The sequence below is a fragment of the Stenella coeruleoalba genome (genome assembly GCF_951394435.1).
Source record: "Stenella coeruleoalba genome assembly, chromosome: 18".
Classification (NCBI taxonomy): domain Eukaryota; kingdom Metazoa; phylum Chordata; class Mammalia; order Artiodactyla; family Delphinidae; genus Stenella; species Stenella coeruleoalba.
In genome coordinates, this window is record NC_137164.1 from 8,454,609 (window position 1) to 8,477,511 (window position 22,903).

The following is a 22,903-nucleotide window of genomic DNA, read 5'->3' on the forward strand; positions in this document are numbered from 1 at the left end:
TCATGAAACTATCTGAATAATAAACACCTAAAATGTCAGGGCCTAACAAGTAAACAGCTCTGTGCCCAGGGCTGTCAGGGCCTAAAATAAGGTTAATGTCTTCTGCCTCTCTTCCCATGGTTACCTTCTCTGGGGATCTGTGCTTGTGGGTTAATCAAGGCCCCAGGGCCCCCCACACAGTAGGTAGTCAATAGAAATTTCTTGCAAATGAGTCACTGAATGAACCAACTAGTAAGTCAGTGGATGAATGTCTGCTTGCTGGTTATAGATGCTTTGTCCTTTCAGCAAAGGACAGAGTGATTTTCAGTGATTTGGGGATAGAAGTTAGGGGGAGAGTGAGAAAACCAGCCTTGTAAAATGTCATTGGAAGATATTGTCAACTTAAATATAAATGCTTGAATCCAGTGATTTTTTTAAATAGATTATGGAATATGCTGTGTTATTGGGTGTGATTAAATTAAGATCTATTTGCTTAAATTTGCTGACATACATTTTCTGTGCACATTTCAATCTTTCTCCCTCCCTTTACTCTGTTTCTACTCCTTAGGAATGTGCACATTACTTCCTCGAGGTCAAAGACAAAGATATCAAGCATGCCTTGGCTGGGCTTTTTGTTGAAATTCTTGTCCCAGTTGCTGCTGTGAGTTACATTTTCATTTTTAAGAACTTCTTCAAATTGGATTAGAGAAGCAACAATTTCATTAATATAATATAAACATGCATCTCTATTTCAGGCTGTTAAAAATGAAGTAAATGTTCCCTGCCTCAGAAACTTTGTTGAAAGCCTATATGATACCACGCTGGAACTTTCTTCTCGAAAGAAGCATTCCTTGGTTAGTAACTCTGAGAAAATTCAAAAGACAAAACTGCAAAGACTCAAATTCCTAGGCCGAAATCTGTTTGAGAGTCATAAGGGTTCCACAGATGGGAGAATTACCTACAGCTTCCTCAAAGAGAGGTAGCATTTCAAATTTTAGAGCTTCCACCTATTACTGACCATGACTGAATCAAGGTAACATAAGGGGATTAGACCATGTCCCCTCAAGGACCCTCTAGTCCTAAAGATTCCGCTGTTTATTTTCAAGATGGGTTTAACTTATTTTTATTTTAATTTCTGAGTATTTTTTCAATCTGAAGACTAAAGTTTATAACAACAGTTTCTTTTCTCAATCCCCAGGAAGCTTCACTGGCTAATTCCCATCCTGATATTCAGAATCAAAATGGAACCAGGCAGGAAAGGGAGTTGGGACACAGATAGTTGGCCATTGGAAAGATTCTCTGAAGGCTGAGAAAACAGTTTCGGGGAATGCTTTTGTACTGAAGAGCAGCATAGAAAAGTCTTTTAAATTACCACAACTTTTTTCCTCCATGGTAAATAAAGCTCTGGTTTATGAATCAGCAGGTGGTAGACCAGCTGTAATTGTGATAGTATGGAGGAAGTGGGCTGCTTAGGGAGCTGGTTTCTAGCCTTGTTTATGCTAATCTTTAAAGTATGAACATTACCACCATTATTTGAGCAAATAGTTGCTTTGCTGGCAGTGGTGACAGATTTGCTCATTTGTCTACATTCTGTGGTCGTGGTGACTGCTTGTATTTTTGTTTTTAAATTACTGGCTGGAATTAGAGTTGCACTCAATGGCAGTAATAGTTCAAAGTCAGTTTAAAACTAAGTTAACAACAGCAAAAAAATAAGTGTATGAATTGTTAAGCACTGAGTCTCATTGTGGCAATAGATTTTTGCTAATTCAAGTTAATGGATGAGCGAGTTACATTTTTGTTTTAATCTTCACTAGCCCTAATTTTGGGGAGCGCCGTAATCTGGTTCAGCAAAATGGTGGTGGGTTCTGCATGTATGTTGTTTGGGTGGCTGCCCACAAGCTTTTCTGTCTTCTCCAGTTGCTGCGGGAAACCTGCCCAGTTAGGCAGGAAAAGCACAGTAGCACCTCTGTTTATTCACTCGTAAGCAGATTCCTTCTGCGGTTAAATTTGTCTGGGTGGAGTTTACCGATGCAGTAACATTTCTTTTAGGAATCTTCCTTAATTACAGGAGGATTGCATGCAAAAGAAAACACATACACCTACCTCTAAGACAGGGACAAACTGGTAGATGTTTATGAGCCCGAAAGCCAGTAACATTTTCAAAATCAGTGTGCCTTCCTGCTTTTCTTCCTGAGGCTTGAGAGTGATCTACGATAGTTTGTTTTTAAAATTTATGAGTGAAGACTAAATCAGTGAATCAGATTTCCACTTATGATCCATGAAACTCACTCTCTACCCTCTACGTAACTCCAGAGCATTCCATCCCCATCGTCCTCAGAAAGCATTTGCAAAGTATCCACGTCTGCACCGCACTTGTTGCGCCTGGGTGTGTTACAAAGTGGGTGGTGGTTCCAGAGAGCGTGTGTCACCTGGTTGTTGTTGAAATAGACATCACCCTGTGACCTCATCTTCTCTCTCCTCAGGCCTTGTACCCGCTGGTGACCTGTCTGCTCTGCGTCAGCCAGAAGCAGCTATTCCTGAACAGGTGGCACGTTTTCCTCAACAACTGCTTATCCAACCTTAAAGTTAGTATTTGTCGGCTCAGAAGAGTCTTCTATAAAAATATGTATGAGTCTGAGCCTGGTTTGTGTGTTTCTGAGAGTGACTCCTGATGTCTGCAGGGGAAATGATCCTGTACTGTTTTGGAATAATGAAAAAAATATTAAGAAGAGTTTTCCTTATTAAATATAGTCAGTTTTAGAAGGCGACTGGGATTAAGAGGAATCATGTCAAATTGGGGGGGGGGGAATCTTTTAAAATTTTTTTTAAATTTTAATTTTCTTATTGAAGTATAGTCAATTTACAATGTTGTACGCTCTCGTCTAAGAAGGATCACTTTAGAAGCTTTTTTTTTTTTTTTAATATTTATTTGGCTGTACCGGGTCTTAGTTGCAGCACGTGGGATCTAGTTCCCTGATCAGGGAGTGAACCTGGGCCCCCTGCATTGGGACTGTGGAGTCTTAGCCACTGGACTGCCAGGGAGGTCCCTAAGAAGGATCATTTTAAAGGTAGAATTAAATACCCCTCTATATGCATCTATGGTCACACTTTTTCTAAATGATTAAAAAAAGGGAGGCCACACTTCACTGGCAGAAGCTCACCTAAACCTCCTCCAGCCTTTCTCTAACCTCCTCCAGGCTAGGGAAATATTTGGGGGGGAAAACGTTCCATTCTGTGGGAGGATTGACCTAGTAGCAGAGAACACTTATTTCCTGTCCCTGTTATTTGTGATTGAAGATGTTCTGTTCAAGCCACGTGCCAGTCAGTCCTCAGCATTCACTGAACAACAGCTGTTCAGATGTTGGGTGACATGAGAACCAATTCAGGGTGCCTGAAACCGAGGAACCTACAGTTAAACCAACTGTAATGGTTAGCTTTAAAATAGGCTTTATAACTTTTAATGTTGTGAACATATTTTAAGTTTTAGTGACCTATTGATAAAAGACAACTAAAGGAACACTGTTTCGAATAGGTGCAAATAGCACATATTTTTCACAGTTGTTCTCAGTTGTGTCCAAAGATGTTGAATTCCTTTTACAAGGTTAATACTTGCTTCTTTAGAATTTTTGAAATGCACTTAGTTGTAAAGTGCTGTATGTACTTATACATATTGCCTTGTCTTTTTTGTTCTAAGACCCTTTAATTTGGTGAAATGGTCAAGATTAATTATATTATTTTGTCATTTATCATATAATGACACAATAGTCTGCTTTGGGGCTGTTTTAAGCACCAGCTGTGTACTGGCTCTAAAAGCTGATTGTGAAATCCAAGATTAGAATCGTTTATTTTCTTCAAATTGGCAGGGAAATATAATAGCAGTGGATATAGAATTAGCTTTTAAGAATTCTGGAAAACACAGTATTTTTCAGGGTATCAGCTATTATATAATGGCCACCTTCAGATGTTTGATGCAGGGATTTATCCATCTGTCAAACGCCTCCAACACATAACCCAATGTCATTTTTTTGTTATATTGGTCCATTTTTAAGTTATTCCGCTATTCCATTTAAATATTTTTTCTTCTACATTTTACACAAAGGGGAAAAGCTCATTTTGTTCAAAACGAAACAAAAGGAGAAATGATTAAGAATGTTCATTTTTCTGTATATATTATGCTAAATGTGTTTGTGATGAATTTTAGTTAGAACCAAACTAGTGTTTTGCCTGACAGTTTACTGTTGTGGCCCAAAATACCAAAATTCTTGGTGTCTGGAGTTGCTTTTGAAATACAGCAGCATAATCTTACTTTGCACTTAATTGCTTTAAAGTTAGAATGTTGTTTGAAGGTCTGGTCGAAGCCCACCAGAAAGGCTTAATAACAGGGTTACACACAGCCCTAGAGAGAAGGGCTGCACGCTCATGGTGTTTCCCTGTGCAAACGTTTCAAGCATCAGGATTTCTCAAAGGGAAAGACAATAGGATCAGAAGGAGTAGAGGTGCTAGGGAAGGTGCCGGAAATGGGAAAGATAGGGATGTTAGTTCTATAAAAATTAGATCTAGGGTCCCTGTTCTCAAGGAACTTGGCATTTCATTGGGGAATATGTAATGAAGTTTCAAAATGCGTGATGCAGACAAGGAGGGATGTAAAAGTTGGGAGTAGGGAGTTACCTGTGCCATTTATGGAGGTCTGGTAATCCATGAAGCATGAAAGAGGTAGTTATTAGGCAACGGAAAGGCAATGATATTTCACTTTATGGGTAATAAACTGTTGGAATTCACCTCCTCAAGGGTAAAAGATACAGAAAGATCCTTGATGAATTACAATCAGAATAAAATTGTATCACACGTATTTAGAACTAAACCTGATGAGTTACAATCGAAATAAAATTGTATCACACATATTTAGAACTAAACCCAGTAGGGATTAAATGGGACCATTTAAAAAAATACAGAAAACCTTCCAAACCTCCTCAAGTGTCCTCGACAGGGAAGAAATACCTGAGGAAAAACTAACATGGCTTTAGGAGTACACTTTGTCTTGAATGGCTTCAGTATTCTGTGGGATTTAGAGCCAAACATATCATTTCAGAAGGGACCACCAATCCAGCTCTTTCCTCTGGTCACCATCCCTTTTTCCCTGCATCCCCTCCCCTACTTGTCTCCCCATCCCCTATATGTACTCAAGTATAATGAACCCAGTGTTTGAACCTTACATGTTGAACTTGGTAGCCACCTTTGATAGGTTCTGCAGGGGAGAGCCATCAAGGTGGCAGCATGACATAGAGCAGAATAGAAATGTGTGTGAGTGTGAAAAATCTGCTTTCAAAGTAAACAAGCTCTCAGATTCAATGCTCATTTAACGTCAGTGCCCTGGTTTATCCTCAGCGTCAGTCTGTCAGAAGCAGGCTGCTTTGGTAACACAAACGTGAAGTCCTTATTTACACTTGTTAACTCGGTCAACCACGTATTAGCGATAGACCCTTGTAAAGTGGTGAGAAGTTTACAACACCTTCTCACCACGACCTTGACATCTTTCAGGAACCCCTGGTGAGTAGTGACCAATACTTTTTTCTTCTATATATTTTATGTCGGAATCTGAACATATTGAGCTATTTTAAAATGTTACATTCCCTTCACATCTGCCATAATATGTCTCATTCTGAAAAGGGGAAATATGTTTTGAAAAATTGAGTTAATAGTACTTTTTTTTGTCATGAATCCCCATTTATGAATAGTTCTTTTAAAATGTAATTATTGTGTTCATAATAACTATGTACACGTTTCTTATCCTCGAAAATGGATAATATAATTGGGAAAATCTTTAAATTTCCTTTTCCTTAAAATAATGAATATAATATACCCGTGAGGTCTTGATCACAGAAACAAACAAAAAAGGAAACCTCAAAAGTTAAGAAATCTATTTACTGTATAATTAATAACAACAATAGGTCTCATTAATTGGAGATCTGTTATGAGCCAGGCCAGCAGTAGGGCCTTTACATACATGTCATGGATTATCATGACAATGTCACAGGCTGCATTGACCTCCCCCTGTGCTTTCATGATATTAGTTATGTTTTTCTAAAAGTTTTGCTCAGATAGCAATATTGAAGGTATATCATCTGAAGGTTAGACATTAGTCAGCTTAGCTTCATAGTACTAGAAACCAAAGTACAGAATTAAAAAGGATTCTTCTTTTGTCTCAGTCACTATTTACACTGGGACTTGAATGCATTCGCTTAGTTAATTGGTCAACAATTCTTCACTAGAACTGTACCAGGCACTGTTCCAGGTGCTGGGAATAAGTGATGAATGAGATAGTAACATGCTGGTCTTTTAGACCTTGTAATTTAGTGGAGGAAACAGACAGGAAACAAGTAAACAAGTAGATGAGGAAAAAAACTTCAGATAGTGATAACTGCTATGAAGAAAATCAAATAAGCTATGATGATAGAGAATTACGGATTCAGAAGGGGCAGGGAAGAGGAGGGGACAAGGAAGGTCTTTTGCTTTCCGCTAAGAGTCTCAAAGTTTCGTTGCCATAAATTTGTTTGATGAAACTTGTGTTTGGCACTTAATATATCTTTGTGTGTAATAATCACTATGAAGTTAAAGGAGTGCTTTTTCTTAACTTTTCACATAAAAGTAAGGGTATTAATGATATCTTTATTTTATGAGGGGAAGGATTGAGTAATATATTAAGGATTCCACAGTCATTGCCTGAATCCATTAAAATGTATGGTACCATTTAAAACAACTACTATCCTCTTTGCAAATATCAACTGTAAGCGATGCTGTATTAGCTATTTAAATATTAATTTTCAAGAAATAGTTATACTGCTTTAATATTAACTTTATTTCTATAAACTTGAGAAAATCTCTTATCTGTGTTTCAGATCTGTCAAAGGCACATTTCAAAGTGGAATTTATAAATTCTAATAGTGCACACAAATTGAGTCCAAAAATTAGTGATCAGATGACAGGTGTGTTACTTTCTGTGAATGCCTTATTTATTCAGCCAATGAATAGAAAAATAATCTCTGTAAATTTTTGGTACAGAAATTTTAGAGGTTATCCTAAACTATAGTACATATGTTATTTGGGTAATACAGTCATCAAAAAGATTGAATTATGATCAGAGTAAATTGATTCAGCTATCAAAAGGAAATGCCAAAAGGAAGGAAGGTGTTGACTGTGATATGTGCAAGGAAATATGAGAAAGAAATAGGTTTACTTCAGTTGCTTTAGTTGCAATGCAAGAGAAATCTAGAAGAGTTTTGAGTATAACAAGATGAAAAGACTAAAATTATTTATTGATCTGTAATCAATGGATCTTTATCTCTGTGTGCATAAGGATCTCTAAGGAAGCCTGTTACAAATGCAACTTGTTGAAACCTACCTCCAGAGATTCTGGTTTAGAATGTCTGGGTGCAGCCGAGGAATTTGCATATTCATAAGCAGCCTGGGTGACTGGGTGCAAGTGGTCAGCTGATGGTCATGGGAAACATGGGTCTGTCCAATGACCCTGTCACTAGCCAAGTTATCAGTGAATTCAGTGCTCCCTGCTTGTTACTGTTAACACTGAATTGCTTTAACTAAATCAAAAGCACATTTTAAAGAAGGTGGGCATGGTGTTGGGCAGGTTGACATGTCACATGAAGTCTGTCTGTGACCAGCACTGAGATGAGATGCAGGAGACCAGGGAAGATCCACTCTGAAACCTACTAGATTCTTGGAACAGTTTTATCACTGTAACCTCAGAGCTGGTATATAGATAAGTTGTTGGTTAATTAATTAATTGAGAAGCGTATTCCAGTGGAAGAATAGAATAGTCTTTCCATCTTGGAGTGGAGACTTTTGACACAGAAGTCGGTGGTTTGAGACATAGGTTAAAAGTGTCAAAATCCTGAAACTATATATCAAGACCTTGTTATGTTAGTTGCTGTTGACATACAAAGACAATGAGGAAAAAGTCCTGTTTTCAAGTAGAGTGCAGTCTAGTAGGTACCAGCAGCATATTTGATCAGCCTCCATATAATATTTCCACTGAGGTGGGAAAATTCATGTTTGGAAGACACCGGGGCCAGATTGCTTAGGTTCAGATGCTGGCTCCGCCACTTATTAGCCCCTCTGGACCTTGATTTCCTCATCTGTGAAGGGATACAATAACAGTATCAACTTTATGATTCTGAGAATTAAAAAGAGTTAGTATGTGTACAATTTTGATAACAACGCCTGATGTAGTAAGCATCCTGTAATATACACATTCCAGTTTCTGAGAAAACAGTCCTTACTGGACCAGAAGTCAGTTCCTATCCCACCTGTCATTTACTGGCTTGAAGACTTGAGCCAGTGATTTGGCTTCTGTCAATGACAGAATCGCCCAATTGATGTCATGGTCTATGAAAGTACTTTTGAAATATCAGAATGCTGTAAAAGTGTAAGATGTTTAGTAATGTCATGTCCATTAGCTTCAGCTACGTACTGAGGGTTGCCTTTTGTACAGTTTCTATATAAAGACATTTTGCTTACGCGTCACGTTGTTCAGCTACTACTCACAGTTTGCTTTTTTTAAAAAAAAATTTTGATATTTACTGATAACCTGCTGTATGGCAGTCACTGAGGGCACAGAGATGAACAGTCCAAAATTCCTGGAGCTCACAGTCTGGTAGGAAACATATCAATACAAGTAAAGGCATAGAACAGCATTCTAGAAGTCAGAGAACAGGAGCACTTGGTAATCTCTCTGGGATGGAGGAAGGAGTGGAGGGGCAGGGGAACGTAACACAGGAGTGACACCTAATGAATCTTGCTGGGGAGTAGGAATTTTCCAAGTAAAACAAGGGTAGGGAGGCATTCCAGGCATTCGATGAATTGCAGAAGGGATGTCATGGCACAGAGCACAGTGGGGGTGGAGGCGGAGGGTGGTGATGGGGGAGCCAGGTCACCAAAGGCCCCTCACGCACCACATCATGGAATTTGGACGTCGTCCAGGAGGTGATTAGAAGCCACTTAAGTGCTTTAAATTCAGGGAAGTAAACAGTCATGGTTGCAGTTTAAGAATATCATATGATAATGCCGAGAATGGAAGAGAAACAAGGGAAATCATTTTAGCAGAGAATTGCAGTGATCAGTGATATCATCTTGAAATGCTACAAAGCAATTACCGGTACAGGATCCACGGTTAAAACAAAATAAAAACTTAAGTCAGCCACCTTGCTCTTCAGTCTCTATGGGAGCACAGATAGACAATCTCAAACATATTCTTAAGAGTAAGAGCACGTCAGTCACAACAACATGCCCCCAAAAGATAATTGTGGGTAGGAGGACAGGGAAAAAGTGTAAAAGAAGTTAAACAGAAGACAGTCATCTGAATCATTTAAACTAGAGATCTTAGTTAAGCTCCTAAATGAAAGTTAGATGCTACTTGCCCTACCTGGCCATGATTCATAGTGCGAGATAAGGCACAAGAGAGAATTTTGAATGACACACTATGCAAATATGAATATAAAATAATATATACACCAATAAAGGGAAATGCACAAAGGAGGAGACATTCCCACTAGAAAGGAAGCTCCCTGAAGTCAGAGACTAATCTCCTTTGTTTGCTGCTGAATCTGCACCTTGTACGTAATAATAGTTACTATGGGCAGGAACAGTGCTAACTTCCCTCTATGGGCTAACTCTTAAGTTCTCTTAACACTCCTAGGAGGGAGGGAGGATTAGTATCTGCGTTTCACAGTCAGGGAAAATCAGGCCCAGAGAGATTACAGAGGTTCCCTGAGGTTGGCCACACAGCTAATAAATTGCAGAGCAAGGATGGGTTTAAACCCAGGCAGTGTGTGTCTAGAGTCTGCTTTTAACCACTGTGTTAACATCATAGACATTTGCTGATCTGGAGTGATTAGAGGACAGATAATTAGAATTCCTGAAATTTTTAAATGATGGAATATTTTAAGCGCAACTTTACTATTTTAGTAGTTTATTAAAATTCCTTTACGTAACCAAGACATTCAACAAGTTATATGGTGTATCACTTGTTTTACTAACAGACAAAAAAAATCTTTTATGTATAAATGTATGCTTCTAAAAAGTTGGGGCTTTTTTGTTTCCTGGAGCTAGAAAAGTAGTTATAAAGTTTATTTGGAAGAATAAATATACAGGAATATCTGGGAAAGCCCTAAAAATAGAAAGAAAAGAAAAAGAGCAGTGGATGGTGGAAGGTAGGCCATACCAGATAGTAAAACACATCATAAAGCCTCAAAAATTAAAATGATGTGTTTTATCATTTTATTTATTTACTTATTTAGATTAATAGAAGAAAAAAATCCGGAATGAGACCAAAATGCATATAGAAATTTAGAATTTCATAATAATGATCATGCCAAGAAGTTATTTTAAAACTATTTAGGCATGAGAAATTTTTTCTAAATCTAAAAAACTACCCCCTACAGTCTTTTCCGTAGAATTTATTTATGTGACTCCTGTTTATTCAGCAAGTAGCTTAAAGGTAAACTTATCCTAGATTATGTCTAAACCGTTAAGAATTCTTAACAAATCTCCTTGAGCTTCATGGCTTCCTGTCACCACCATGAGAACCCTGGTCCCGTTATTTAGCAGGGCACATAGGGTTCTTCTCAAGCCTCCTCAGCCTCTGCTCCTTCGCCTGGCCCTGTGTCCTGGCAGAAAAACCATCCCCAGTTTCTGAAACATGACTCCTTCACCTGCTCTCTTAGCTTCTTTGTGCTGTTGCCTCTCTGTAAAGTGCTGTTCACTCCCCATCATCTTGGTTTCTAGTGTCAAGCATAGTACCTGGCCCAGTGTAGCCACTCGAATGTTTGCTTAATGAACAAATGAGTGAAAGGATTTCAGTTCGTCTGAGTTTTCGTCTGCCCCTGGAAACCTTTCCTGATCCCAGTCCTTGTGTTTGCCATAGGTTGCCCTTCTTTCCATCCTCTAGCTCCTGTCCCCACCAGTTTTTCTCTGTGTCTTTGAGTTGACTGTTCATTATTTGTCTCCCAACTGCCACCGGCTCCCCATAGACTGTGAACATCTTAGGGAAAAAGGATAAACTTGTATCTCTGTATCCCAGTGCTTATTATATATTAGTCTCAATAGATGTTGGAGGGCAAAGAGATGGGAGGTGAAGGTGGGTGGTGTTTACAAGGGCATAATCAACAGTAGGACGGATTGATTCTCCTCTTGGCGCCAGGGGTTGCAGTTCCCTAGGACCTGGAGGAAGAAAGCAATCGCCAGTATTCACCTTAGAAAGGAGAGAAAGACGACTTCCTCCCGAACTGCTCAGTCCTGCCCTCTTGGCTATTTGGATCCATTCTCAGAGATTATTTACCCAATGGGCACCAGGAGGCAAATACCCCATAAGTCCCAGGTGGTGCAGCGTACCTCATAGGCACCCTACCACCCACCTGTGGCCCTCCATTACCAGGCATTCAGAAAAGAATAACCTCTATACAGTACCATTTAATCTGCAATCTTTTATCTTGGTTTCTGTTGTAGAATAAAGACCCCAAGATGGCTCGAGTTGCACTGGAATCTCTGTACAGATTACTTTGGGTTTACATGATTCGAATTAAATGTGAAAGCAACACAGCCACTCAGAGGTAAGGAGCTGGCTTGGGTTAATGGTAACCCCATCACTGAGTTAACTGTAACCACATCACTCAGCCAGTGAAAAGGGTGTTTTGTGTCATTGCCAACTATGCTAACCAAACCAGAAGCTGTTCAAAGCTGACAGTTTGTAAAAGCTCTAAGTCCTCTGGACCTTTTCAGGCTTTCCTTAGACGTTGGCTCAACAGCCATTACAGAAACTCCAGCCTCTACCAGGATTGCCAAGTTCTGTGTCAGGACTACATTCACCACTCTAACAAAGGAAGTGGCTATAATTTTCCAGCTGCCCTTAGTTTTCCAGAAAACCTTTTCAGAGAGTAATTATGCTAATGGAAAAGAGATGAAGTGGTTTGTTTTCTTTCTCTGAATTCTCTCTGATACTTAGATAAGATGAAGCACCTGCCATTTTCCCTTAATGTACAGGAGCTCAGCCAATCTTGCTTGTTTTCTCTTTTTTTCCCTTATCTTTCAGCCGTCTTATAACCATCATCACAACACTTTTCCCCAAAGGGTCCCGTGGTGTGGTGCCGAGGGACATGCCTCTGAACATCTTTGTGAAAATCATCCAGTTCATTGCCCAGGTAATGGAGATGCGTCTGGCAGTGAGAGTCTTCTAATTGCCTCTAAGTAGCCACCTCCTTCTTATGAAGTACTAACAGATGAAGAGTCTAAAATAATCTCACGTGTGCAGACTTTTCAGGATGGTTTTGCAAGTGTTTTCACACATAGCTTTTTTTTTTTTTTTTGCTTCAAAACAAATTGTGACATGGTGTGCCAAGTGTCTTCAGCATTTGACCAATGAAAGAACTGAGAGGCAGGGTTTAAGTGACTGATCTGAGGTCACAGAGCCTATTCGTAAGAGGGTCTCTTGACTCCTAGGCCCTGTTTGTTCCTGCTTCTCTGCTCTAGATGCTTCAAGTCAGGAGGAAATTGAGTCTGATGTTTGGAGGAAATAAGAAGACGATAATTTAGTGAACCTGGAGGAGTAAATAAATCATAATGCTCTTTCACCCTGTGAAAAAGAAGAATGTAACAGGAATATTAGCTTTTATCCGGCGCTCATTCTTTGCCAAGAACTGTTCTGAGCACTTCATACATACTATTTTACTTAAGACCTGGGTCCAGTGATATTAAACATTTAGTGTTTACTATTTAGACCCGAGACTTTTAAAAGTTGTTGTTGTTGTTTTTCTTTGCGGTACGTGGGCCTCTCACTGCTGTGGCCTCTCCCGTTGCGGAGCACAGGCTCCGGACGCGCAGGCTCAGCGGCCATGGCTCACGGGCCCAGCTGCTCCGCGGCATGTGGGATCCTCCCGGACCAGGGCACGAACCCGTGTCCCCTGCGTCGGCAGGCGGACTCCCAACCACTGCGCCACCAGGGAAGCCCTAGTTTTTAAAACACTTTGTGTGTAAATGGTTTTTATCCCAACTCTGGCTTCCTTGTGATTTATAGAGAAGCATGAAAAGCTGGTTATTCCAGTCCAGCCTCTGCCGTGAGCCAGCTCCATACCCTAAAGAAGTCATAGAACATCTTTATTCTCAGTGTCTTTATCTATAAAATGTGGATGAAAGTGCTTACCCAGTATCCCTCAGAACGCTGTGTGGATAAAGGGAAATAATAGGCATGAAAGTACTGTTGAAGTGTAATTGATATTGCTATAAAGACATAAGGTTCAATGGCTACTTCACAGACCATTTAATATATACTATCTCTCTGTGTTTTTAGTGCAAGGAAGTGTCTCTGTGATATTTGTCCTTAGGGAAAGGACAGTACTTGCTCTGCAGGTGGATGAATTCACAGAACTTTTCTACATGTAGTTATCATGTGGCTGAGAATGTGCTTTGATGATTCTGGAATATATTGTATAAAATCAACGTGACATATCTTAGTAGTCACTGTCTCAGATTATTAGAATCTGTCGTAAACGTTCTCATTTAAGTAACCTTAATAGTTCTTATCTGTTGATTATTCATTTCACTTGCGGGATTGTCTGTTGTAATATGAGCCAAGGGATTGGAAATGTTAGAGAAGAGAAGAAAATGGTCATTTTGCAGTGGTATTTTTACAAATATGTTTTAAACTGAGTTTCAGGAAGGTGTCAGCATTGGCAGGACAAGCAGGAAGAGTTTGCACTGTGTAGAAGCCCAGATACTCAGAGCGTTTTGGTTTTTCATTTTTTGGTTTTTAGTTATTTGTCATTCTGTGCTTTAGGGCCTAATTACCTATATTATATAAAGCATCTCCACATGCCACATGGAAACAGGAGCAGCTCCACCGAAGGTTCGGATGGACATGGTTTTCCTTCAGGGATTCTCTGTGATGCAACTAAGCGATGCCCCTCTTCTTTCGGAAGCCACCTGTTTGGTGCATATGACAAAAACAGACATTTTCATGTTGAATTAACGCTTTGTTTTGATTTCCCTTTTTCACTACAGGAACGTTTAGATTTTGCAATGAAAGAAATCATTTTTGATTTTCTTTGTGTGGGAAAACCAGCAAAAGCTTTCAGTCTCAATCCAGAGGTAAGAATGACCCTTTTGCGTTTATCGACAGAAACGTCCCTTTGCTTTGCAACCTTGGGGGATGGGGTGAAGGCTGTCTTCTCCAAAAAAGTCTTCTGTTTGTTTCTGTCCGTGTTATTTGACTAAAATAGTAGAGAAGTAAGATTTTTGGGTGAATAGACTTAGAATGATGAAAAGTTGACGTCCTACCACATTCTGTTCTTGTAGAAGGGAGTGAACCTTGCCCCGAAAGGTAATCTGTCTCTGTATGTCTGGTTGTTCATTTTAGAAAGTCAGTACTTGTAACTATTTTGATGCAGATTAGCAAGTTGAGCAGTATTGAAAGTGATGAAACAGAGAAGAATAAATAGATGCAATGATAAAATACTAAAATCTAGTGAAATTAAATAAGTAATGTATGCGTCTTTGATTCTGTGACAGCATCACAATTCAAGGGCCAGGCAGATCATGGCAATGAGTGTATAATGGGTATGATGTACCTCATGTGCGGGGGAGGGGGGCGGCTTAGGCAAATGAAAAGCACGTGCAATTTTAAACTTCTAAAAAGACTGTTGGTGGGAATTCCCACCAACAGAGTGCAGAGTCCTAACCACTAGCTGTAAGACATTGACCTCTCTGAACTTCAGCTTTTTTACTAGTAAAAGGGACAAACTACTTTTCCAGATCACCTCACAGAATCATCGTGATACTACAAATTCATAAGCAGAAAAAGAAAGAAATTGCACATCAGAAAAAAATTTTTAAATGTTGTTCCTGTCATCACTATGATATTGTCTGGCTCCTTCATTCTGTCAGTGAGGAAGGAGACCCAGAGGCTCAGAATAGGCAGCTGGTTAGCAGCAAGGGGAACCCAAGTCCCCTTGCGCCCTCATGCTTCTTCCCACCACACCCTGAATTCTCTCCTTGGCGCTAAGGTTGCCATGTATGTAGGGACAGCCCAACAAGCCCTAAAATGGGAGTTTCTGTCTGGTGTTTAGTGACATCACAGGCTTCTGGAATGGCTGCAGCCAGGGTCAGTGGGCCAATGGGAGGGGGACAAAGCCAGTGCAAATTCGGGGCATTTTGGCTGGAAGGAGGCCCATGGCCCAAGTACTAAAGAGTCTTCTCTTGCTTGGGAACAGTGGTTCCATGCGTTTCAATGGATGAAGGATAGTCTTTTTTTTTTTTTTTTTGGCTGCGCCGTGTGACGTACGGGATCTTAGTTCCCCAACCTGGGATTGAACCCTGGCCCCTGGCAGTGAAAGCGCAGAGTCCTAACCACTGCACCACTAGGGAATTCCCAGGATAGTTTTTCTAATAAATGGTACTAAACAGTTGGAAATCCACTTGCAAAATAATCAACTTCAACCCATAATTTGCCCTGTCAGGAAAAATTAACTCAAAATGAATCATAAGCCTAAATGTGAAATCCGACATCATAAATCTTCCAGAAGAAAACAGAAGATAAAAATCTTTGCAACCTTTGGGTAGGCAAAAATTTCTTAGATAAGATACAAAAAGCATAAATTACAAAAGAAGAAGTTGATAAAATACAAAAGTATGCGCTTTAAAAGTTAATAAAATGTAGCGCCACAGACTGGGCGAAAATATTTGTAAAACACGTATTGACAAACGCTTCTATCCAGAATATATAAAGAACTCCCAACTCAATAACCCAATTTTTTAAATGGACAAAATGAAGAGCCTCTTTACCAAAGAAGAGATACAAATGACCAATAAACCTATGAAAAGATGTTCAACATCCTTAGTCATTAGGGAAATGCAAGTTAAAACCATAGTGAGATGTGCTGAGAAGGATACAGAGCAATTGGAACTTTATACTATTGATGTTTTAGTGAGAATGCAAAATGGTACAACCATTTCTTATAAGGTTAAACATACACTTGGCATATGATCCAGCAGTTCTACCCCAAGGTGTTTATCCAAGAGAAATTAAAACATTTGTCCACAAAGATTTGTATCAACATTTATAGCACCTTTATTCATGATCACTAAAAGCAGGAAAGCAACTCATGTTCAAACAGCTGGTGAATGTTGAAACAACTTGTGAATCACCAGCACAATGGAATACTATTCAGCCATAAAAAGGAACAAACTACTGATACTGCAGCAACACCTCAAAAGCATTAAGCTCAGTGAAAGAAGCAAGACACGAAAGGTTGTGTCTGTTTGCTTCCATTTATATCACGTTCTGGAAAATGCAAAATTATAGGCAGAAATTAGACACTGATTGTCAGGTGCTGAGGTTGGAGGAGAGGACTGACTGACTGTAAAGAGGCACAAAGGAACTTTTGGGGATGATGGAAATATTTTATATCTTGACTGTGATGATAGTTACCTGACTATATATGTTTCTCAAAATTCAAAGGACTGTACAACTAAAAGGAGTGTATTTTACTATATGAGAATTATATCTCAATAAACTTGACTTCAGTAGAAAACAGTGGAGATTCTAGCCTACAATATATATTTACCAGCGGGAACTTTTCAGGTATTAATCCTCACCATAGCCCTATATGATCAATAGGTATTATTATTCTCATTCTACAGAAAGGAAGCTGAGACTTGGACTTGGAAAAGTTAAGTAATTTCTCAAGACCAGACAGATAATAGAAGGAGAGGTATGATGCAGAGCTATACAAAACATAAGAAGAAATTGTTTTTGAAATTAAGTTAAAAATATATTTCCCAAACTATCCCAACTTACTTCTGCCCTTAGAATTATTCAGAGAAAAGGAAAACTAAGAGAACTGGCAAGAATGGCTCATAAATTGGATAATCCATTTGCAAATAATTGAAGCTTGATCATTTAAGTCAATTCACAGTCATCCTACTGATACTGCATCTCCTGAATTAAACGCTGTATTTCCTCACCCAAAACAATGCCGTGTCTTGAAAAATATCCACAAATCTAGAAAACATTTCATGAAAGAACTACTAAAATAAGTGAGGAAATTAATGGACTTTAATATACATTTAAACTTTTTAAAATGAATACTCTTTCATTTTAGAAAATGGAGAAAGAATATTACTGAAAACCATAAAATCATAAAATACACATTGGATTGGGTATGAATGGGCCAGAGAAATGTTTACCACACCCTGGTTGAAATACCCCTACTCCTTGAAGCTTGAATAAATAGTTTAGAAGTCGATATTACTTCATGTTCTAAGATATAATCATGTACTACAGAATAGGTGATTCGGGCAAACCCAACTTGAATGTATAGCTTCCCACCTACTAGTTATGTGGCCCTCTGTTTCCTCACCTGAAAAATGGGAATAATCATACCTTCCTTGCATGACTATCTTAAAGATGAGAGTTAATGAGCAGTTCTGGATATATTTTAAGAACTCAATAAATTGTAATTAGATTATCATTGTTAGTAACGGTAATTATTTTCTGCATTAGGTAGCGGTCTACTTAGGGAACTTATTCCTTGATGTGGTTTGAAAATATGAGTGTAAGTGTTTACACATGGCTGTTTAAGGAACTACAGATGTTTTAGTACCTTCTGACCTTTTAAGATTATTGCTGCTGGGAGCAACTATCTTACTGAGTCATCTTTCAGAGACAATATTATGCCTTATCTGAGCCTGGGGAAGATAATGATCTGGCCCAGAATGACATTTCTTCTTATGAGTTTATGTGTTTTTATAAGTAACAGGTTCTGTGGCTTCGAATTCTTTAAATTTATTTTCAAACTTGCCAGCCTTTGTGAATCAAAAGTCAACAACCTGCAATTCAGAGCAGACGACTTACATTTTTATGATTCACATTTGGAACTCCCTTTTGTTTTCATTCAGTCTTTGTGAGTTAACACATGTCTCCTCCCAGGAGACAAAGAGATTTTTGTTGACCTCAGTTTACCTTAGTTGCAGCTGCTCCAAAGGGGGACTGCCTATCCCTTGGAGGTGCACCCAGGATCCCCCAAACAGAATGAATCTGACCATCTCAAACATACCCTCCAAGTTTGGTGAAAATCTACCCAGTTGTTTTCTTGTGATGCAGCAACAAAGAGTGTCAGAAACTTAATTTCATTTTCTTAGGTTTGGCCTAAACCCTTTTAAATGATTTTCCCACACTAATCTAGAAGGCAAACCATGCTTAACTTCTTTTGAAAGACTGATGGTTTAATTTCACAACAATAATTGGGTCTTTCTCTTTACCATGAATATATTGTCTCTTACAGAGGATGAACATTGGTTTACGGGCGTTCTTGGTCATAGCTGATAGCTTGCAGCAGAAAGATGGGGAACCTCCCATGCCAGTTACCGGAGCCGTTCTCCCTTCAGGAAACACACTGAGGGTGAAGAAGACATATCTGAGTAAAACACTAACTGAAGAGGAAGCCAAAATGATAGGTGGGTTTCAAAGATATATTTGCACTGGGCCTTATTAAGCCTTTAAAATGACCAATAGACACTTACCCTTAGTGAGATATATTTTTAAAATCTTCATAAAAGTAGCTGATGAGACATGTCAACATTAATTGTTTTGATTCATGCTGTGGTTTGTTTTACTGCCCTTTAAACTCTTTGGAACTTCCTGGTAAACATTTTGCCGTTTAAATGTTAGATTTTTATCTGTGGTCTTTTCAAACTTCTAATATTGATAATTTGCAGTTTACAGTAAATTTCTAAGACATCTGTGTGCTTTGGTAGATAATCCTGTTTATAAAGCAAACATATAAATATATTCATTCATTTATTCATTCCCTCATTCATTTTTATAGTTCCTTTTCTTCTATTTTTTTTTCAGTAAAATTAGTTTAATCTGTGTTTTAAACATGCCAAGTCCCATACATGCCAGGGTATATTGTGGGTTTAGCCTACGTGAGATTATTTTCTTTTTAATTTAACTATCTTAACCCAAAGAGATGATCTTTTGCATTTGTTTCTCTTTCACCGAGTTCCTGAATTTAGAAACCTACTGCAAACTTGTTAAGTTAGTTCCTGGATTCCAAAGACCTAGAGGAAACATATGAGGAAACTTTTTCCTTTAAAATATTTATCTTTAGTTATGCAATGCTTAAATGAGTTCAAAAATATCAATATGAAATACATATTCTGTACACATTTTCTTCCACTGTATTAATGAGAGCGGTAAAAATGATATACCTGAGGTAAATTTTTCTTCATTTAAAAAATTATGATGTGAAATCATTTGTTGCCTTTACTAAGAAAACCCACACATATATTTCAGAGAATAATATAAAGTTATTAAAATTCTAACCCCAAATGAGAATTATCTTTTATTCACATAACCACTCATTAGGCTGAATTTTTTTATACTAACCAGAAAACTAAAAATTCTAGTGTGGAACTTTCTGTTTCCTTGTTTATTTTTACTCTTCTGGAAAATATTTCCCTTTGAAGTATTAGAATTCCTATGTGTTAAATTTAAATGATTCTTTCGGGAACACCAACTACATGTGGGTACTATGCTAAGAGTCCTGCAGATAAGAGATTAAATTAGACTCTGCTCAGAGAATTCACTGACCCACAGAAGGTCTTCAGTAAAAATATATCACAGAGGATGAATAAAATGGGATTTCACTCTTTGATAGATTTAGTCAAAGATGTAACTGTCATGTGTATTTTTCAGGCATGTCATTATATTACTCTCAAGTACGAAAAGCTGTGGACAATATTTTAAGGCACCTTGATAAAGAAGTAGGAAGGTGTATGATGCTAACTAACGTCCAGATGTTAAACAAAGAACCTGAAGACATGATCACGTGAGTATAGTGAGGACTAAGTTTTCAATGAAGGATTAATGAACCAAAAGACACCAGCAGAGGTTCTTCCCCTTTATTCTGTATTTTGTTCTCATGTTATTAGAGTCCGAGTTCTGAGAAGTGTTAGGGATAGTAAAAACATCGTTTGATACTATTTGACTAACTGTAAAAATAAAGTCAAACCTGAGATTGATCTGTTTTGATAATATTTCAAGTATCATTAGGCCAGTAAGTTAGAAAATGGGCCCAAGACACTTTTACTGGTCCACATTTTCAGAAGTAATGTTTTGCTCTCAAGCCTATGTGATACAGCGTCATCACCAGTTTAGAGACATTCCATCTTTATGAATCTCAAGTTTACTTGTTGCTAGTGAGCGTTCCTGAACAGTGAGAGTTAAACCTGCTTAATATTCTCTATGTAACTGTGTCATAAAAATACTGGATTTTCAGAATGCATTTGTAGCTTAGAATGTAGGAATCAGATGTTCTTAGCCAAAATCCAAGATCTAGATTTGTAATTAGAGTTCCTCATTAGAAACAACAGTTTGATTTTGATGCTTGTGATTAATTATGGCAGGAACGCAGGTTAGGTTATGATTATATTTTAAGACAGTTTGGACTTTGTTGTTGAACTATGAATTAAATTATATTTGGCACCTGTGGCATACATTTCTAAACATACAATTAGGAAAATTTTCTTTGTCACTCAGTGTGTCCAATTCCAAATATCACAGTTAGTTGGAACGTTGTTACCTATATAGGGAAGTTCATGTTATGGGTGTGTATTTTTATTACAATAGTAGTATGTCAAAAACAAACTACAGTGAGACAAAACATGATAAAATAAAGTTAAAAATACAGAATTATTTTAAATACATATTTAGCAGTATGGCAAGTTAAAATGAAAGCCTCCTCCACAGAGCTCCACTTGAAATCTGCATCCATTCCTTGGTTCAGGGTGATTTCTTCCAGACCTTTCCCAATGTCAGCACAAATACATACACACATTTTCCTTTTTACAAAACTGGAGTTATACAATGTATATTATCCTGCAGCTTGCCAGTCACTTCATTTAAATGATATGGAGAGCATGCAGCTTTAGATTTTTCAACCAAAATGATAGCAGAATTGAAATTGACCAAAGTTAATGACATTAACTATCTTGTCTACAGATCTGGTCCTTACCTAACAAATTGCCAGGTTGTCCATAACCTTTAACCTCCTTACTGCACACTCTCTGAACATATTAAAGCAGTTTTCAGTTTACAATGTAGAAGATGTAAGAAATGCTTTGAAAACTGCTGCCATAGGGCTTCCCTGGTGATTCAGTGGTTGAGAGTCCGCCTGCCGATGCAGGGGACGCGGGTTCGTGCCCTGGTCTGGGAAGATCCCACATGCCGTGGAGCGGCTGGGCCCGTGAGCCATGGCCACTGAGCCTGCGTGTCCGGAGCCTGTGCTCCACAACAGGAGAGGCCACAACAGTGAGAGGCCCACGTACCGCAAAAAAAAAAAAAAAAAAAAAAAAAAAAACTGCTGCCACATTGTTGTTTCCTCTGAAATAGTAAGGAAATGAAAGGCCTTCAAAGGAAAACTATGTTTATAATCCAGAGATCATAAGACAGGGTCAGGACCAAAACAATACATTCAAAACCATAAAAGGTACAGGTTTAAATGTAAATGTTAACATTTCATTTGTATTTTCACAATACCTTAAACTTTTTCTAAGGTGATTCTTTACTTTCTCCTATTCAATGGTCTTAAGATGCCCCACCCCCCCAAATAGGGCTAGAAATAGTTTTCATGCTAGACTTTAAAGCAGATCCCTGAGTGGAAAATGGCTCATGGCTACATTTCTAAAAAACAAAGAGATAGGGAGACCTTCAAGATGGCAGAGGAGTAAGACGTGGAGATCACCTTCCTCCCCACAAATACATCAGAAATACATCTACACGGTGGACAACTCCTACAGAACACCTACTGAACGCTGGCAGAAGACCTCAGACTTCCCAAAAGGCAAGAAACTCCCCATGTACCTGGGTAGAGCAAAAGAAAAAAGAAAAAACAGAGACAAAAGAATAGGGACGGGACCTGTACCTCTGGGAGGGAGCTGTGAAGGAGGAAAGGTTTCCACACACGAGGAAGCCCCTTCATGGGCAGAGACTGCAGGTGGCGGAGTGGGGAAGCTTCGGAGCCGCGGAGGAGAATGCAGCAACAGGGGTGCAGAGAGCAAAGTGGAGAGATTCCCACACAGAGGATCAGTGCCAACCAGCACTCACCAGCCTGAGAGGCTTGTCTGCTCAACCGCCGGGGCGGGCGGGGGCTGGGAGCTGAGGTTCAGCCTTCGGAGATCAGACCCCAGGGAGAGGACTGGGGTTGGCGGCGTGAACACAGCCTGAAGGGGGCTAGTGAAACCCAGCTAATAAGGAGGGAGTCCGGGAAAAGTCTGGACCTGCCTAAGAGGCAAGAGAACATTGTTTCGGGGTGCGTGAGGAGAAGGGATTCAGAGCACCACCTAAATGAGCTCCAGAGACGGGCACAAGCTGCAGCTATCAGCGCAGACCCCAGAGACAGGCATGAGACGCTAAGGCTGCTGCTGCAGCTACCAAGAATCAGTATGTGCAAGCACAGGTCACCATCCACACCTCCCCTCCCGGGAGCCTGTGCAGCCTGCCACTGCCAGGGTCCCGTGATCCAGGGACAACTTACCTAGGAGAACACACGGCGCCTCAAGCTGGTGCAACATCACACCGGCCTTGTCGCTGCGGGCTCACCCCGCATTCTGTACCCCTCCCTCCCCCCAGCCTGAGTGAGCCAGAGCCCCCGAATCAGCTGCTTCTTTAACCCCGTCCAGTCTGGGCAGGAAACAGATGCCCTCAGGCGACCTACGCGCAGAGAGGGGGCCAAATCCAAAGCTGAACCCCAGGAGCTGTGTGAAAAAAGAAGAGAAAGGGAAATCTCTCCCAGCAGCCTCAGGAGCAGTGGATTAAATCTCCACAATCAACTTGATGTACCTGCATCTCTGGAATACCTGA

The 22,903-nt window shown here is 39.3% G+C and overlaps 1 protein-coding gene across 7 annotated transcripts in view; it reads left to right on the plus strand.

The window, feature by feature from the left end:
• Positions 1-22,903, plus strand: part of FRY (FRY microtubule binding protein) — a 425,215-nt gene that overhangs the window by 272,028 nt on the left and 130,284 nt on the right. For 6 of the 7 annotated variants that reach the window (XM_079902875.1, XM_079902874.1, XM_079902876.1 and 3 more), the window contains 8 exons: positions 548-640; positions 735-833; positions 2,463-2,564; positions 11,497-11,600; positions 12,080-12,188; positions 14,044-14,130; positions 18,324-18,495; positions 19,739-19,871. In XM_079902875.1, the coding sequence (XP_079759001.1) occupies positions 548-640; positions 735-833; positions 2,463-2,564; positions 11,497-11,600; positions 12,080-12,188; positions 14,044-14,130; positions 18,324-18,495; positions 19,739-19,871 (899 nt within the window). Of the gene's footprint in view, positions 1-547; positions 641-734; positions 834-2,462; positions 2,565-11,496; positions 11,601-12,079; positions 12,189-14,043; positions 14,131-16,686; positions 16,752-18,323; positions 18,496-19,738; positions 19,872-22,903 lie in introns of those variants that run through there. The other variant, XM_079902878.1, reaches the window with a different exon arrangement.